This window comes from Cucumis melo, chromosome 9 (assembly GCF_025177605.1).
Source record: "Cucumis melo cultivar AY chromosome 9, USDA_Cmelo_AY_1.0, whole genome shotgun sequence".
In the NCBI taxonomy this organism is placed as follows: domain Eukaryota; kingdom Viridiplantae; phylum Streptophyta; class Magnoliopsida; order Cucurbitales; family Cucurbitaceae; genus Cucumis; species Cucumis melo.
The window spans coordinates 16,846,440-16,865,558 of NC_066865.1; the positions used below are offsets into that span (position 1 = coordinate 16,846,440).

Here is a 19,119-nt window from a genome sequence, read left to right on the forward strand (position 1 = left end):
CTATGACATGAAACACTACACTAGCCTTTAGGTCGCTAAATTGTGAGTTATAAGCATATCATGCAAATTGCTCTTTGGATGCCCTAGTTGAAACCTTGAATTACCAACTTACTATTTGAAAGTCCATCCATCAAGATGCCTAATTACTTTATAGTTTACTTTGACATTATGTTAACAGGTGATTCATTGTAGATGAGAATCCGGTCAACTCTTCATTCTCAAACGCATCCATAAACATACAAGGGCCTATTATAAAGTTTGGATCCCAACGAAAAATCCTCATCTGAGAAGCCTATAAACATACAATAAGAAGCACTCTCATGTTTCGTAGAGGTCGGAGCACACGAGCTTGATGCTTCTGGTGCATTAATAAGGATACTCTTGGTTTCTTAAGGAAGTGATAACATATCATCCATATTGAACAACAACGGGTCTTTTGACACTCCCTCCTCTGCTGACATTGGAGGAATGCTTTCTTCCTCATTCCTCTGTCGTGTTGATAGCATGACACATAACGATTTCTAAGACTTTCATCCTTATGATCACAAAGAAAGTTTGTTGGAAGGAAGTCTGCCAAGGTTACTAAGCATTGAGGTCGAGAGAAATCCTTATCTTCCTCTTGCACGAGCTTAGATTTCTGAGTCTTCTTCTTCTTATTCTTTTGGGTCTTATTCCTTCTTCTATCCTTTCAATAAAAGCGAGACTCTTTTTGGGTCAGACTTGACTGTCTTTTTTTTTTTTTCAGCGAGTCACAACTATTTACCATTCATCATCTTCTTCAATCGGTCTTTCTTTTTCTTAAGGATCCTTTGGTGCAACTTCCTGACGGTATTGGCAACTATAGGTTCAAACAAAATTTGTCTTTTTTTCCCTTTGCTCAAAAATCAATGTTGACAGAGGAGCATCCAACATTATCGTCACTACACAACGGTTTGTTTGAGCTACTTCCTCCAAGTCTAGCTCGATTTTTTTCTCACGAGTCAACTTTAGAATTAACTACTTCAGCGCAAAACATTTCTCTACTAAGTGACTGATGACCCGATGATACTTGCAGTAGTTGGAATCATCTACCTTTCCTGCTTTGCTCAAGTCGCTTACATTCTGACAGCTGGATCAATTGAATTCTGACCCAAATAAATAAAACACTTAATTGGACCCAAAATAATTAACTTAATCTAACACGCGGCATCATTAGAATAGCTAATTTATGTCTTTAATTTTAATTTGAGACAAGTGTTAACTTTTAATTAGTCCCAAATTCAATTATTAGGATTTTTCGTGATTGATAAAATTTTCTTATTCAAGAATAACCAAATATCATATCCAACATCATATTTGAAAAGGCAAAAAAATCTAAAATTACAGACGTTTGTAGCTCACTTTTCAAAACCCTATACTTCAAAAGATAAATATAAGATTGAATAATTGATAATTTTCTATCTAGGAAGAATAAATTAGCAACAAATAACAATTAAATGATAATTCTATACCAAGGGCACTGAACTTAACGAAACTATTTGCAATCAAATAAATGTCTATAATCTAAGGTGAGAAATCATTGTTATCTTTAAACAAGATGAGGGTTTCATATGCTACAAAAAGAGGGATACCACCATATGGGCAAGCCATGGCTGAAGAAGATTAACCCAGTTCTGACCACCATGCCAGAGAGATCTCCTCCAAGTTGTTGCCTAAGACTTCAAACTCTGCATCCTGATTCCATGTTGCAAAAGAACTCCGTTTTTCTTCTACCGCTAACCCTATCTGACTATTTGACTATTCCTGCAACGGCAACAAACATCAAGACTGATCTTGTCCACGGAAAGTTCGTTAGATAGAGGAAGGTGTCCATACATGAAAAAACTTAACGAAACTCATCGTGGAAATCGTAATCGTCCTCATCATCTTCGTTGAAAATGGCACTGTAAAATACGTAAGGATGATCAATCATTTCTGTCAAGGTGAGACGTCCATCTTTATCTGCATCAGCCTGCAAAATAAAGACGGAAAGAAGTTGCTAATCAACAGATGTATTGCTCTCTCTAGGAGAAGAAAATATTTTCCAGCACTAGTCTAATTCTTGATCTTGTGGTAATGTTTTCTCATTTAGAAAACATTTGCAAGTCCTTACACGTAAAATGATAAGATAAAATGACGTCATACTATATCTTAATGTTCTGAGGCTGATAGAACACTTGGTCTATCTGATTAAAATCAATGAGGACCACAATAACATAAACAATTATGCTACAGTTTATTGAGTTAAAAGTCAGATGCAATATCATAATGAAATCTGAAAACGATCAATTAACAAACTGAAAAAAAGTATCCCCTAAAGTAGACCAAGTGAATCTACCATTTGATAAAGGAACTTCCAAAGAGAATAACCATTCAGTCCACAAAGTGCAAACAGAAAACAATTGTTGTAATGGCTGTGTTTTAATATGACCGATTTTACTACTTGTAAAATGATTTTTACACAATATCTTATATGTGATGGTAGGTCGGTCTAGTCAAAGTTAAAATAACCGCAATGCACACGAGTATAAAATAATCCATTGGCAGCCAGCAAGCTCTTGTTGATAGAGGAAAAGAAAGAGTAAATTGTTCTACAACCATACATAAGAATTATGAGATGTATGTTGATGACATCAATATGGGCCACAATATCCAAGCAGTATCTCAATCGTAAAAGTAAAGCTAAAAAATTCATTGACTTTTATATGGGTTTTAAGATTCGTTATGGATGAGTACCTGCTGTATGATATATTCTGCCTGTTGTTTTGCATAGTAATGCTCTGATGGGTGAATTTTTCCAATTATAGGTAACAGCTCTTCATTAGACAGGTGGCTATGAAAAACAAAATATAACACACAAAAAATCCTTAAAGTTGCCAAGGAACTCCGCAGTTAAAACAAATAAGAAGTTGTCCACATTATAAATAAATTTCAGTTACCCGTCATTATCTTTGTCTAGCACCGCAAACAAGTTTCTAGCTGGGCCATCCCTGGAATCTTCAGAATGATGTGAAGAATTGTGATTCTCGTCATAATTTCTCACCATGTCAAATAGTCCATGGAAAAACTCGTTGAAGTTTATCTTTCCATCCTTGTCTGAATCTCTCTCCCTATAAGGCCACTCACCAATTGACTAGTTAGCAAAACCGATGAAATGCCAACCCCCAAAAACAAAATAATAAAAATAAAAGGTAGTGCCCTTCCAAATAACTAATTCTGGTTCAAATATAAGCACAAGTAGATGCTATACATAAATGTAAAAGTTCCTCCGTTTTCCTTTGATTTACAGATTATTTTTAAGGAACATTCCATTGAAGCAATTAAATGATGTATAAAAGGCTACAGATTTGAGAGTGCATACACGTCAACAAATATTTCTTAAGAATGGCAATAGATTTACTTACAATAACAAAAATACCTATCATATCTTATAAGGCAAAAACATTTGTTTAGATGCGATGTAAATTTATTATTTTTACGTAGTAAGTGAAATGTATCATTGCCATATGAGTATATGTACTCTAAAAAAATTTAACTAAAAGTGCTCTTTTCTTTGGGGCCAGGGAACTGTTAGAGAGGGAACTCTTCAAGCTAAGATTGAATATTTTAGCCAGTCACCCAGGCTCGGTTTCACAAACATTGTATGCTTGATACCCAAACCAACAACTAAGGTTGAAAGTTTGGGGAAGGCTCAGTTACAATGAAGTTGTTGAATATGATATCCTCTCCAAGTGATGAAAGATTTTAGATCTAGTGATAGACAGTATATACCAGACTCTCGACTCATTGTGCTTCAAATTTACTATCAAGAGAACTACAAAGTAAATTCTAAACTTCCTAGAACTGACAGATATGCTTAGAAGAGCTACCAAGTCGGTTCAAAGGAAAGAAAGGGAAAAGAAATACTCTTCAGTAAATTTGTTCTTGTGCACTTTAATATAGAGCTTTATGCTTGTATGCCGATATGGCTTTTGAGCATGGAAATCTAGAAATCCTGTTTCTTCACTCTGCTTTTTTTTAATTCTCTTAAGACGAGGGAAATAAAAAGTAAACAAAAAATGAAATTGAAAAACAATCAAAGTAACTGGTGCAATCCAATTCTTCATCCCCTAGCTTCTCTCATGTTGCCTTCCTCTTCCAGCACAGCCCGTTTTGTCCTTGATTAGCTGTAAGAGGGGACTGATGCCAACGGGTGACTAAGAAACAATGGAAGGAAGCATAATCTATCTATCCCCAGTGAAGTCGACAGAAAAGGATAAATGGAACCTCCAACTATCTCTACAATGATATAATATTGTTCATGACTCCACTTTGAGCATAAACCCTCGTAGCTTTTCTTTTAAAACCACCCAAGAGGTCTCATACTAATAGAAATAATTGTCTTCACTTATACACCATGGATCTCTTCCTTTTCTAGCTAACGTGAAGACTTCATTTGCACCTAACAATAGGTATATTCAGAATTCATAAAAGAAAGAAGGCAGCAACCTAAGGGCCAGAAGCCTAAACTAAAAAGCTACAAAAGGAGGTAATAAAAGAACCTACATGAACAGAGCCTTCCAATCAGATATGTCAAACGATGTTAAGTGAGGCAATCATTCCTAAGCCTTCAGAAGGATTTTAATGGAAAGATGATAACTTGATAAGATAGGGGATCAAATCAAGAGGGAAGAATAGATCCTTTGCAATGAAATAACCAATTAGAAAGAACGAGCAGGACAAAGACGCACTATGTAAGAAATAGGTCTGACTAAGAACAGTTTAAAGTACATGGTGCAAATAGGTTTGGAAACACAGGTAGTCATTTTGAGTAGATGCTTCCATGACAACCAGCTAAAAGTTCTCAAGAAATTCACAGATCCGTAAGAAGAAGATTTGTATTAGAACCTTTGGCACTGCTTAGAAATGAATGCTGGTTATATGTGAAAGGATGGTTTAAGTTCCCTCACGTGATCAACAGCTAAAAAATTGATGATATAACCAAAGTTCAGTTTTATTGAACGTACAAAAAAACAACTAACTCAGCTAGGTGAAATAGAAGCTTACATTAGAGTAAAAGAGAATGCTCTTAGATTTGTACCAGCTGAAGTCAAAATCCAAAGGATCAAAGAAGAACCGTCCACATTTCAAACACCAACCTAGTATGAAGAATAATATTTATGTATATATAACCACAAACTCATGGAAGTTAAAAGTCACAATAATGGAGAAACAGACTTATTTCTGGTAGACGAGTACTTACATCCCAACAGTTCTCATATTTCCCTAGTAACCCAAGTACTCAACCTAGAAAACCAGTCAAATGATGATTCTACTCCAGAATTGGGTAGCACAAACACAGTCTAATGGAAAAGGAAAAACCATCCTCAGTCCCATCAGACAAGATGCCCAAGCAAATAATGAGAGTTGTATTGGTTCACAATGAAAGAGAAGTGCACTAGCAAGGCGCGTCAAAATTTCCAGCCAATAAAACATTAGAGAACCAGGCTTTGCAGCAAAAACTTCTTTAAACCTTCTCTTTGGAAAATTAGAACATGTGGCTAAAAGTAGAAAAAAACTGCCACCAAAGATCACCGGAGCTTCATCTCCAATGCTGGGAATCCTGATTTCAGAAGGCCTCTCTCTAATAAGGAGATGAATGATATGATTGCCCTCGTGCAAATCACAATGAACCACTAAGATAAATAGCTGTGGACTTTAGAGAAAAGCAGAATTTTCTCTTGAGACATTGTATTTTTTGGCATTTAAGGAACAAAAAAATCCTTCCTTATTTGAAACTTCTCAAATTTACTGGGCACAGAGGCACCGCCAACACCAAGATTTAACATTGTACTTGCAGAATTAGTACTAGGATTGGTAGGGATAAATCTAGCTTGGGTTTTCAAAGAATGGAAAATCGCTTTCTCTTAGGTGTGGTTTTATGTGCTTGAAAAAGGAAAACCTACATTGCTATATAGCCCAAATCTTTGAACTTTAGTAGATAGTTTTGGTGTCCATTGGAGTCTCTGCTATAACTTCAGGCAATCTCCACACGAACTGCTTTTTGAGAACTTTGTGAGGAAAGCCAAGATTCTTCGGGGAAAAGATTGAGAGCTTTTATTTGTGAAGACATGGCTTGAAAGAAACCATAAATTTTCTAAAAAATGCTTGGGAGAGAGAAGAATGTTCCAGAATCCATTCAATATATAAAGCTTCCTTTCGAAGTGCAAGACAAGTTATTTTGTAGTGATGATTTCTTTTATGTCAACAGCAATTGGAGAAGCTTGCTGTAATCCCGCTTGACTGGTGAGTGAATTTCCTATCGCCCTATTTGTACTTTTATCCCCTTGATGGTATCTTATTTGTCTGTAATAAAAGAAAATGGCAACAAAGTAAATCTTGGTGGGGGTTGAGGGGATAATTATCTGAAAGAGTTTCCCCATATTATACCAAGCGGCAGGTTTGAAGATGTACAATCTTAGAGACAGTTGGATGGAGAAGAATAATAGTAGGTTCCTGAATTTTTTAAGAGCCTTGAACCAAAGAAAATTTGAAGATTGACTGTTACTGATTTAGTGCTTCGAAGACTTCCACTAACTCTAACTATCCCTCTTCCTTAGATTCCTTACAAGCAAATTCTCAAATCAGGGAAGGACATGCTCTTTCTTGATTCAGTGTGCGGTGTTTTATTTCCTCTCTTGTAGGTGTTCTTGGAAGTAGAAATTATATATCATCATCAGATGCTGATGTGATGCCATTTGGAGTCCTTTGATCTTACAACTGTGAAACTTCCTTTAGGAAGTTGGAGCACATTGTACATTGTTTTATAGCTTCATTACTTATGTTTGACATTCATCGACAAATGGTAATGAGAATTTATTTTTGTACGTTTGCAACTTATTGATACAATGTCACTATGAATCTCTATCATTACACTGTTCTGGAATTGGAATAGAGTTGTACTATTGCTTGATTAAATGTAATTTGATTTAGTTTCACAGATGAATAGTTTAAAGAAAATGGTCCAAGTAAAAGACTCTTACAACTAGAAGGATCCCTAAGCTGAAGATTACAATGAAGAAAGAGATGAACCCCACAAACTTTTCATTCATATGTTGTTACAACGAAAAATTCAAATGTAATCATTAACAGCGGAAGCTTGGCAGCATAATAACACTAGTAGTAGTTTCAGAGGAGACGAAGAACAAGTGAACATGCTAATAAAAGTGCAGTAGAAACAAAAGACATGGAAACCAATAGAAGCGAATCTATACTATCCATAAAAGTTTTGAGAAGCTTTATCATGAAGTTTCATTACCGTATTTCTTCCTCACACAGCCAATGAATTAGCTTTGGGTTTTTGCTGTCAGCTGGGTGCAGAAAGCTAAAAGTCCAGAGATGAAGAAAAATTAAAAGCATATCAATCAACATATCCAATAAACTTTCCATTCTCGCCACAGAAATAACTTTTCAAATATTAAAACTTACTCATTGAACTCGGTCAAATTCAAAAGGCCATCTCCATCCACATCTGACGCATTAAAATGCTCCAATTTCCACCAACCCATATCGTAGCCAAAGGAACTATTATCTGGCGAGTAGTTTAATAATGAGTAACACACAAAAGAACTGCCTAAAAGAATCTACAAGTAGAAGAAAACATAAGAGAAATGGAAAAGCTACCGTGAATCTACATCATATTTGCAACAATTACATTTTTTTAGTGTCAAAATACTTCTCACTTAAGAAATCGATCTAAACATTTTCTAAACTCGTAGTCCGAGAGATTGGACAATGCAAACCATAACAAGTTTCTAAACCCCAAACAATTGGCAATGGGCAAGATATACAAGAATTAAGACTCCAATCCAAGAGCATTTGAAGAAACATACCTGAATTGCGAACCCAACTAGGAGGCTCATACTCGGAAAACGAAACAGAACCATCATGATTCTTATCATGGGTCTCCAACTCCCTTTGAGTCCTATGCAAAGTTTCCCTCTGAGCCTGCTGCAAATTCCACTCAGTCAATTCTTCAACAGTGACAAATCCATCAACTGGGTCAACATCAATCTTCGGAAACAGCAACATGAGCCGGTCGGTCACATTGAACCTATTATCATCATTAATATAATCCTCAGCATCCGCAAAATCCTCCCACTCGGGTTGAGATTCTTCACCAGGGGCCGATTCCGTCAAATGCGCCGCCATCTTCGGATAGTGTTGTTCTACATATTGCTTCTCCCATTGCCGGTCTTCACGGCGGCGCTCAATGTCGGCGACAAGAGGGTCAAAGGGGACAGGCTCGTGATGGTGGTGAGAAGGGGTAAAAGTGAAGTTGGAGCGAAGCTTGAGACGGCGATGGCGTTGATTAGGGGTTTTCTTAGGGGAGTGGGAAAGGAGAAGGAGAAGAAGAATGGCAACTGTAATGTAAATGATAATGGAAACTTTACTCATTTTGGAAGGTTAAAAATGGCTGACAATAATGGAGAATGTGGGGGGGGGGGGGGGGGGGGGGGATTGAATGAAGGAAGAATTGATGAAGATGGAATGAAAAGGATTGAGAAATAGAGAGAAAGATCTGGGGAAGGAGATACTTTGAGTGAAGATGAAAATCGATGAGGTTGTTGAGAGAAGAGGAGTTGACGATTTGGACTAAAAGGAGTTCGTCTTTGGTGATCAGTTGATGAGTTTGGTAGATCTGATGAAATCCCCTGTTTTTCAGTTCTTCAACTATGTGCTAAATAATTAACATTTTTAACTTTAAACATTACCTTGCCTAATAAATCTATTGTGTGGATCAAGTTATCAAATTTTAGAAATAATATATTCTAAAATAAGTTTTTTTATTTTTCTATTTTCTATCAAATAGGATATTTGACTTATTGGACATGTATTTTCCTTCTTTTAATTTCATCTAACTATTAAATTTTGGATTTATTATAGGGAAAAAAAGTTCAATTTTATATTTAGATAGATAAGTTATCCTTTGGGTTTTCCAAAAATTTAATATGTGAGATGTATACGAAGGATTTTAAATATGAAGAAAATTGAGAGTTCACTAAACTTGTAGACATTAGAAGAAAAAAAAAACTAAAATTGTAATTAAGTGATGGGATAAAATTATAATTTGATGGATGACTTGAAATTTGAAGAAGTGAAATTTGAGGGAGTTTTTGGAAGCAAAGCTCTCAATCATTTGGTAGCTTCGCAAAGCCTATTATTTGAGTTGAGCTATACTTTCTTGCTGTTGCATTACAACTCTACATTTTGAGTATAGAATTCCTATTTGTTGTAATTGTTGTAGGTTGTTAGTGTTATTAAAGGGTTGAATCTAGGGAAGGGAAGAGAATATGCCTTTACATTTTAAAATGTATAATAATTGTGTAAGCTTTCAATTTTTTGTGTTGATAGACATTAACGTGATTGAAATCTAAAAAAATTGATCTATCACACACACATTTGCATGTATATAGTAGATTTGTGAATTTATAATTCATCATTTTATTTTCTTTTTAATCAATAGATAGAAAATCTACTAAACATTAAATTAATTCAACATCCATCGACCTATTTTACACGAAATTAGATCTTTTTAATGAATATTCAATTATAATATTAGATATAAATTAAACGTTTGGAAATATATTATTATACACAAAATTTTAATTTTTTTTTTTATTCTATTCCATACTTTCAAGAGTTTAAAATGATCAAAATATGCACATACCTCAAGTTTTATGATATAACTATTTTTAAAAAAGAAAATAACAAATAACAAAATACTAAGCTTTTTATTTGAAATTCAATTTTAATCATGTTTTCCTTTCTTAAAAAATTAAAACTAAAACATTTATAAGAACATAGATAATATTACATTGGTATGATATCACACAGCAATATTTTGCTATAGTTCTAAATATTTTTAACAATTTTGTCATTTAAAATGATTTTTTTAATATTATATTTTACAAATTGAAATGAAAATCTTGCCTAACTTGTTTGAACTTATATTAGAAAACTTACATTAGAGTATGTTTAGATAGTCTAGAAAAAATAATTAAAAAAAAGTCATTCCTATTCAAACATTTTTGAAAAAGTTGTTTAAAATAAGAACATATATGTGTTTGGTTATATTTCTTCAAAAATATTTGTATAAACAAATTTATTTAGTTTGTTATGTAATAAAAATGTTTATATTAATGATAAATTATGCTAAAAATGTTCATTAGATACTACAAATAAATTCAAGTTTGTACTTCAAACATTTCAACTATAATTAAAGTTACTCGTCAAAGTTAGTTATCAAAGGTTGTCATCGAAGCTAGCTATCAGAGTTAATCACATTAGGTTATTTATGGAGTTAGACAATCAAAATGATCGTGGAAGTTGGTCACCATAGCATATCATCAAAAATGATCGTAGTTGCCATTTTTATTTGTTTGTATAAACAAAGAAATCTTTTATGAATAGCAACTTGAATGGAATAATACCCAATCCTTGTCCACTTAAAAATAGGTTTGAGTAAAAGAGTTGGGCAGGGGGTTAAAAAAAATCATTTCCTTAAATTTTGTAGGGTTTGGAAGATTTAGTCTAACAATTTTATTAAAGTTTTAAAATTTAGTTTCAGTTTGTTAAATCAAATTTAAGATCACTTGTTTGTTTATTAAATGAGATTCGATTTATCTCTAAAAAGAAGAGAGAAAATTAGATTATACTCATTCAACTTGATTATGATTATCTCAAATATAAATAAAGAATAGATTTTTGAAATATTGTGAATATGTTTTAGGTAAATTTGTGTACTTGAAATTGAAAAGGTTTGGATTTTACCATTAAGCATTGAGATGGCAACAGATTCATCGTAAAATAAATATTTCAATTTTCTTTTTCATTTCAAATAAAACTTAATTCATTATTGTATCAAACAATACTAAATTGATTGAGTGAAGAACAGACTACGTACTTCAACTTGTAATTTGAGACGCCGCGCCGGAGAGGCTTCCGTTATCACGATCTAGTTCAACCAAAATCCGGATTGTATCTATCCAATGTGCGAATCTCCAGTTTCTAAAATGCCACAAAATCAGTGAATCGAATAATGCTGCACGAACAGACAGCAGTTTCAATCGACGCTCATCCGGCCTTCTTTTTCCGACGCTCTTTTATCCGATCGTTGACATCTTCATCGGAACTGATGAACTCCTCTTCTTCATCGTCTTCCTCAGATGGAGGCGAAGGATCGAGTCGAGCGGCATCCTTAGCCCACTGAATCAGCTTCTCAACCTCATCCTCTTCGTCCGCGCTATCAACATCATTAGGTATCGAGGATGAAGGCGGAGTAGTCGAGGAAGGCAAAGACGCCTTCAGAGCAGCGAATCTAGCAGCAAGATCGTCGCCGAGAATCGACTGAGATTCGCCATCGACGACGAGATTTTCAATCGGCGGCGGGGGTCGGGACGAGGAATCGGACTGAATATGCGGGTGAGAAGAGCGAGGATTGCGGGGAACGGCGGCGGCGGTGGAGGAAGGACGCGATCTTAGGGCTTGGAAACGGCGATCGAGATCGGAATGGAGATAGTTTGGGGAAACACGAGACATGTGAGAATCGAGGGTCAATTTGAGGATAAGATCGTCTTGAGCTGCTTGTAACAATTGCTCGATTTGTTCCTGTTCGTCGTCGTTGCCTCTTCCCGTCTTCTTTCTCGAATCCATTCTTCTCTTGTTTTGTGGATCTTTTTAGGAATTTTGTAAAAAAATACCTTTTTTTTTCTACTAGAGACAAAGGGATAAAATTGAAATTCAAAACTTTTGAATTCTGCCCCATCATCACCTAAATTTACAAAACTAATCCTATTTTTCTCCCTTCTGCCATCGAAAAAATATATTGGTCGGTTGCCGGATTGTTGTCTTCGGGTGATGTTAGTGGGTTGTTCTTAATATTCTTCTGCTTCAATATTTTTACTTTTCTTCTTTTCAAACCTCGTCCTCCAAAATTAAGTTTTGTCCAAAGTGATTTTACCTTAGTTTTCCTTTGATTTCAATTTAATTCCTACATTCAAAATCTTATCATTTTTACCATTAAAATTTAAGATTTGTTTTAATTCGGTCTTTTTCTTTTTCACCCAAAGTTCTATTGTTGTTTCACAATTATTAAACTAATTCTAATTTCTCACTTTCTAATTATCTTAAATACATTAATATCAAATATAAAAGTTGATGTTTAATTAAAAGTCAATATTATAAATGTAATTTCAACAATTAAATTAAAATATATATTAGCCTCAATTGATTGGAAACATATTTGAAAAGAATTAGGATGAAAAGAATTAGGAATTCTTAATGTAGCCACAGAGGGTGGTTTAGACGGACAAATTTCTTCAAATCATTCAAAAACTGCATGCAACAATTGGGAGGGAAAATAGGGTTTGAAATAATTTTGTTTCTATAAAATGTTTTCGAATACATATATACAAATTGTGATCCTCTAATTTAGGGAATAAAATAATTGAATAAATAAATAAAGTAAATGTGCATCTCGAAATCCTTGAAATTTTATTTGCCCATTGAGATATCTTCCATCTTGACTTGACTTGATGATGTGGCTACTTTGTCCTTTGTCATTTTTATTTTCTTCTCTAACATCCCCTTTAACGAGAGGCTAGATTTATCACCGCGAGTTTGGAGCACAAATTTTGAAAATGTGAATGAGTAAGAGATTTTGCTTAGCAATCAGCCAACTGGTCAACTGAGGGAACACTTGATCTCTGATAAAATGAACATCGATTTCTATGTATCTAGTTCAAGCATGGAATACGGGATTTGTTGCCAGTGCACCAGCACTGAGATTGTTCCTCTAAAAGTTGTTTCAACCAAATTATTTCAGATGTAACTAAAGCAAGAGCTCGATACTCAGATTTCGTGCTAGAGCGGGCAACGACAATTTGTTTCTTTGAGGACCATAAGACTAGATTATCTCCAATAAAGACACAATATGCAGCAACAGATTTACAATCATCTATATTAGATTCCCAATTAGCATCAGAATATGCATTAATGGAGAGATAATTACTAGGTTGAAACAGAAGATCAAAAAACTGTGTGCCACTGAGATAGCGAAGAACTCGCTTCACAGCCTACCAGTGAATATCAGTAGGACGTTGGAGGAACTGACTGAGATGATTCATTATATATGCTATATCAAGTTGAGTGTGAGTAAGATATTATAAAGCCCCAATTGTACTCCGATAAATGAACAGATCTGTGAGAGGAGTTCCATCAAGAGCCGACAAGTGTTTACCCACTACATAGAGTGACGGGGCAGGTTTCAAATCATGTAGTTGAAGTTTATGAAGAAGATCAGTAACATATTCTCTCTTGATTTAAAATGAAACCAGAATCCAAAAAATTAACCTAGAATTCAAGAAAATAACTAAGACAACCCAAATCTTTCAATGCAAATTGTTTACCAAGTGAAGTAATTAGATCTTGAACCAGGTAATTATTATTTCCAGTCACTATTACATCATCAACGTAAACGAGTAACAAAATCACAGATAGGGATGTAAGAATAATCCAACAACTCGAATAACCTGAACTACCCAACCCATATTATGTGGGTTGGGTTGGATTGAAAATTTTAAATTTTTTCGGGTTGGGTTGGGTCTCGGGTTGGAGGGTTGAAAAATTCAGTTTAACCCAACCCGAATAATTAATAATATATATATATATATATATATATATATTATTTTTTAATACAATAAAAACTTAAAACCCTAAAAACACGCCTATTGAACGGCGAACGCCATTTCTTCACTTCACCTTCCTCTTCCTTCATCTTTTGATTTCATCCTCGCCGAGTCGACCACATCGATCACATTCTCGACCACATCCTCTAAAATGTCGTTCCTTCGCCTGATCGTCTCTTCTTTTCAGCCTTTAAGTTCGTATTCAAGGTCGTCTTCTCAGTTCTTTTCAAGTTCATCTTCAAGTTCGCCTCTTCGAAATCTCTTCTCAGTTATCTTCAAGTCCTAAAAGGTTAGTACTCGAAATCTTTGAAATAAAGGTTGTTACTGAAATTCTTGATTGAAATATAGCTGGATTTTGATTCTTTGAATGACATATTAGAGGCTGACATTATTCATCGAAATCCTTTTATGTTTCAATTTGTAATGGTTTCGGCACAAGAATTGTAAAAATTAGTTTGAAACTTCAATTTTTGGGTCTCAATTTCATGATTTGATATTCCACCAGCCAAAATTAGAAAACTATTGTTGATAGCCGATTGCAAAGGGGGTTTGTGAGTTGTACTTATTGATTCTTTTTAGTTTTTTACCAAACAGTTCTGTAGCTTGATGGCTTAGAGAGGATGGATTATTATTTTGTTTATTCCTGGTCATGAAGCCTACTAGGTACAAAAGAAAGAGAAAAAAAAAAGATAACCCGACAACCCAACCCATATTTTACGGGTTGAGTTGAGTTGGGTTGGAAACTAAATTCGGGTTCTTCGGGTTGCCAACCCAACCAACTCGAAAATATGGGTTGGGTTGAGAATGTCTCCAAACCCAATCCGATTACACCCCTAATCACAGAGTCGTGGCACCGAAAAATGAACAGAGAAGAGTCTGAACGAGAATTGATAAAACCCCAATTTAATAAAGTATGAGTCAACGTAACATTCCATACTCTAGGAGCTTGTTTCAAACCATATATAACTTTGTTTAGTTTGCAAATATAATTAGGATAGGAAGGATTCACATACCCGGGAGGTTGTGTCATGAACACCATTTCGTCAAGTTTCCCATTTAAGAAAGTGTTGTTGAAATCAAGTTGCCGCAAAGATCATCCTTTAGAGATTGCAACACTCAAAATAACACGAATTGTAAACGCCATGATTACAGGACTGAAAGTTTCAAAGAAGTCCACTGTAGGATTTTGGTGAAACCCCTTGGCCACTAAACGGGCTTTATAGCGATGAATAGACCCATCAGGATGTTGTTTTGGTCGAAATACCCACTTGCTACCAATGACATTTTGAGATGAAGTCTGTAGTACTAAGGACCATGTTTGAGCCTTGATAAGAGCATTGTATTTATCATCCATGGCCTGTTTCCACTGAAGCGTGGCGATGGCATCCTGACCTTTATTGGATCGGTGAGAGCCCAATTAATAGAAGATGAGTGAATCCATGCTTTTTGTTTCAAAATGCCAGATTTCGCTCGAGTAGTCATGGGATGTGAAGGAATAATTGGGTTTGGGAGAGGTGACGGAGCCGGAGGTGATAAGGAATTAGGTGTAAAAGAGGAAGAAAGATTTTCCTTAGATGAAGAAAATTGATTTTCGGATGGAGAGGGACAAATGGGAGAAAGTGAGATTGACGATGAAGGAAGAGATGCATTGGAAATTTGAGTACAAAAGGTAGGTATGAGGATGGATTGATTTGATTGGCAAGTAGATGAGTGGAAGACAGCTGGGCTAGGATTAAAATTGAAATGAAATTCGTCTGGAGTAGAATTTAAATTTGGTTGGGCTTGGATGGAAGAGTTTGGACATGGAGAAATAATTAGGCCATGGGTAATAACTTGAGCGAGTGTTGGGCTAGATGGAAGGATTGGAATAGGAATGGTGGATTGAATATTAGAAAAAGATGAGGAAATAGGATGGTTCATGGTTTGGACCGAGGAAAAAAGGGTTGCAAATGAAAATTCATTAAATGTGACATGGCGGGAGATGAAAAATTTTCCAGATTTTGCCAAACATTTAAATCCTTTATGGAGTGGGCTTGGACCTAAGTACACACATTTTTTAGTATGATGTTGGAACTTGTTGGTTTGACATGACCTCAAACATGGAAACATGCACACCTAAAAAATTTTAAGGTAGAAAAATTTAACTTTTATGGAACAACAACTCAATAGGTGATTTACCTTTTAAAGTAATTATAGGCGTGTCATTAATAAGAATAGTTGCTGTTAGGAAAGCATCCCACTAGTAATTCAACGGAATATTTCCTTGAGCAAGTAGGGTGAGACCAATTTCAACAAAGTGTCTATGTTTTCTTTTAACCCTTCCATTTTAAGATGAAGTATAGAGACAAGTAAACCGACTGATGACTCCCATATTCGAGCATATTTGATGTATCTTTTTATATTCCCTACCATTATCTGATTGGAACTCCTTAATGGTTTTGTTAAATTGATTTTTGATATATATAACAAAATGATTAAAGGCTTCAACTGCACCATATTTCTGTTTAAGAGGATATATCCATGAATATCTGTTGTAGTCATCAACAAATAGAATATAGTAACGAAAACCATTAGAGGAGCATACTGGGGTTGGTCCCCATAAGTCAAAATAAACAAAATCAAACGGTGTAGTAGCATGAAAATGAGATATAGGGAAAGGAAGATTGTGAGCCTTACCCAGTTGACATGAATCATAAAATTTAACATCAATATTATCATTAACAGGCAACTTAAAACTCTTTATAATTGAGTTCAAAACTTTGGATGAAGGGTGTCCTAATCTTTTATGCCAAACAGTATTAGACACGACCATACAAGTATTGGCAAGATTGATTCCTCCTGACAAAACAAATGCAACTGAGCCTTTATTTTTGTGCACTGACTGCGGCTTCGAATTGTTATGGTAACTCAGATATACTCCTTTTTTTATATTGTCTGTTTCCAGATGATACAAACCATCCTTAAGTATTGAGTTCAATGGAGTTTGTCCTGTAGCTTTGTCCTTGATAAAACAGTAACATCCATGAAATTCAACATAAGCATTATTATCTTGTGCAAGTTTTGAAACACTCACAAGATTTTTCATAATATCAGACACACAGAGAACATTTTTCAGAGTTATCCCATTTTTTCCATCAGTAATATAAGAGTCACCAACATAAGAAATATATAAACTATCACCATTTCTAACAGTAATATTTTCAATACATGAGTAATCTGATGGGTTGGACAGATTCAAGTAATCAGCAGTGACATGGTTAGTTGCTCCACTATCGATATACCAATTTGGATTTACTACTGTATTAGCAGCGGCAAAGGGACTCATATTTTATCAAGTGACAAGAACGGTTAGATTTGAAGACCCTAAAGAATTTGATGATTGACCTCCACAGTCTTGGACAAGAGGACTTACGAATTCTTTATTGAATCTGCTGGAACAAATAAGTGTAGAGTGACCATATTTTCCATATACCTGACAGGTTGGCTTACTGCCACGACCTCTACCATGTCCCTGGCTACTATTGGAACCATCTCGATGCCCTTGAAAATTGTTTCTATTATTTCTATAAAACTAATGATTTCTAGGACCTGTAGGTTCATTGCTGTTACGGCTTTGCGCCATTTTTATGGTAGCATTTTGAACAATGTTACCAGTATTCTTTTGACTATTTTGAAGCTCTAGCCTCTTTTCAAAAATTAGAAGTTTTGACTGCATATCAAGCCATGATATCTCTGGCTTTCCTTGAATGATGGCTATGACAGGATTATAGACTTTATCCAATCCTAATAAAACCTATGAAATAAGGGCACGTCTCGGAATAGGACTTCCGGGTTGGCTAAGGTTATCAACATTAGTTTTCATTATTCTTAGATAATCCTCCATTTTAGAATTACCTTTTTTTTTTTATGAAATGTTTGTCGAAGAAAATCCTCCTTTGCTCTTGATTAAACACTAAATAAATCATGTGTTGCTTACGACAGATCTTTGGCATTTGTGAAGCCCATCAGTTGAACGACTACTTTAGGTGTCATTGAGTTGTACAACCAACCAAGCAGTAGTAAATCAGTCGTTATCCATTGTTCGAACAAGGGATTGATAATAGCAGGTGCTGACATGCTTGAAGAAGCTATTTGTTTAGGAGCTCTTTGTTCACGATCATCTCCTTCTTCCGTGATAGAGCCATTAGAACCAGCAGAGGATGTGATAGTAACGAATTTTTCAGGGCAAGGTTTCTCACCTGTTAAATGTCCTTCCAACTTGTATCCTTTCAGAATGGGTAGAGCTAGCGTCTTCCACAATAGGTAGTTGCTCCTATCTAGCTTTACGGTTGTAAGTTGGTTTAATATTTGATTCAGCGGTGGATTTGTGAAACTTGTTGCAGGTGTGTCGAGAACAGAGAAATTTGGAGGGGTGGCATTGGCCATTTGGGCTTTGTTACCAAATCAAAGAAGGAGAGAAAATAAGGTTTGAAATAATTTTGTTTCTATAAAATGTTTCCTCTTTTTTTTCCACAATTAATGTTGGCCTAAATCAGTACATATATACAAATTATGATCCATTGATTTAGGAAATAAAATAAATGAATAAATAATTAAAGTAAATGCATAGGGATTAAGTCGCTACTTTTGATTGGCACAACCTTGCTCTAAATAATTCATGTAACAACCCTTGAAATTTTATTTGTCCATTGAAACATATGTGGCTTCTTTGTCATTTTTACTTTATTCTCTAACACTAAGATCATTTTATTAATTTAAGACCAATCATGGGTGAAAACACATGTGAATGTTCGTATTTTTTCTAAGAAGTAAACATTTGTTATTCTTTAAGTAAAAGTATGGAAATCTTAACCCAAGCCGAGCATTTCATTATGTGAATCAAGTTGGTTAATCAATTACATGACCATTGAGATTGGAGAAAATTAATTTTCTTCTATTTGCAACTACCAAAGTGGAAACTTGCAGATATATAAATTATAGTAACATTTTATTTAGAATAATGAAGGAAAATTATGTTGAGGAAGTGTTGATTTATAATGATTTCATAGGGAAAACTCTATTATGCGATCAAATGAGTACAAAAAAACTCAAAATCTTGTTTATTATGAGTTTTTATGTTGTGAATGCAAGATTTGGAAAATAAGAAGTATTGATTATGCGAAGAGTTGAGTTGTAGCCGAGAAGCATAAAAGGAGAAAGCGTTCGAAACTTGCATGTGATGAACAAAAACATGTAGCGAGCCAACAAACACACATAAAAAATAGTCAACGATGAAAACACAAAACGACAAGCGTAGTTAGTAGCCATCAAATCAGCAAGTTAGTAGTCAACTTCGACCAAAGCATACTAGAACCATTGAATCTGTGTCGCGATG

At 34.9% G+C, this 19,119-nt stretch overlaps 2 protein-coding genes across 2 annotated transcripts; both read right to left on the reverse strand.

Annotated features, from left to right (window-relative positions):
- Positions 1–1,499: 1,499 nt before the first annotated feature.
- On the reverse strand, positions 1,500–8,746 carry LOC103502856 (uncharacterized). Its single transcript, XM_008466974.3, has 7 exons — positions 7,890–8,746; positions 7,486–7,588; positions 7,316–7,381; positions 2,958–3,128; positions 2,755–2,851; positions 1,855–1,990; positions 1,500–1,782 (listed from the first exon to the last, which is right to left on the reverse strand). Exons 1-6 carry the CDS (start codon positions 8,452–8,454, stop codon positions 1,865–1,867), a joined length of 1,128 nt encoding a protein of 375 aa, XP_008465196.1. The 5' UTR covers positions 8,455–8,746; the 3' UTR covers positions 1,500–1,782; positions 1,855–1,864.
- Positions 8,747–10,862: 2,116 nt separating this feature from the next.
- Positions 10,863–11,868, reverse strand: LOC103502866 (uncharacterized). Its single transcript, XM_017048126.2, has one exon. The coding sequence runs from the start codon at positions 11,710–11,712 to the stop codon at positions 11,134–11,136; it is 579 nt and encodes a 192-aa protein (XP_016903615.2). The 5' UTR covers positions 11,713–11,868; the 3' UTR covers positions 10,863–11,133.
- Between the last annotated feature and the right edge of the window lie 7,251 nt (positions 11,869–19,119).

What these genes read in the sequence shown, in the direction of transcription:
- LOC103502856 (XM_008466974.3), bottom strand. Translation starts at nt 8,454, where the DNA reads ATGAGTAAAGTTTCCATTATCATTTACATTACAGTTGCCATTCTTCTT. An exon ending in AATTTGACCGAGTTCAATGA is followed by an intron (nt 7,382 to 7,485) that starts GTAAGTTTTAAT and finishes CTGGACTTTTAG; the next exon opens with CTTTCTGCACCCAGCTGACA. An exon ending in CTGTGTGAGGAAGAAATACG is followed by an intron (nt 3,129 to 7,315) that starts GTAATGAAACTT and finishes GTGGCCTTATAG; the next exon opens with GGAGAGAGATTCAGACAAGG.
- LOC103502866 (XM_017048126.2), bottom strand. Translation starts at nt 11,712, where the DNA reads ATGGATTCGAGAAAGAAGACGGGAAGAGGCAACGACGACGAACAGGAA.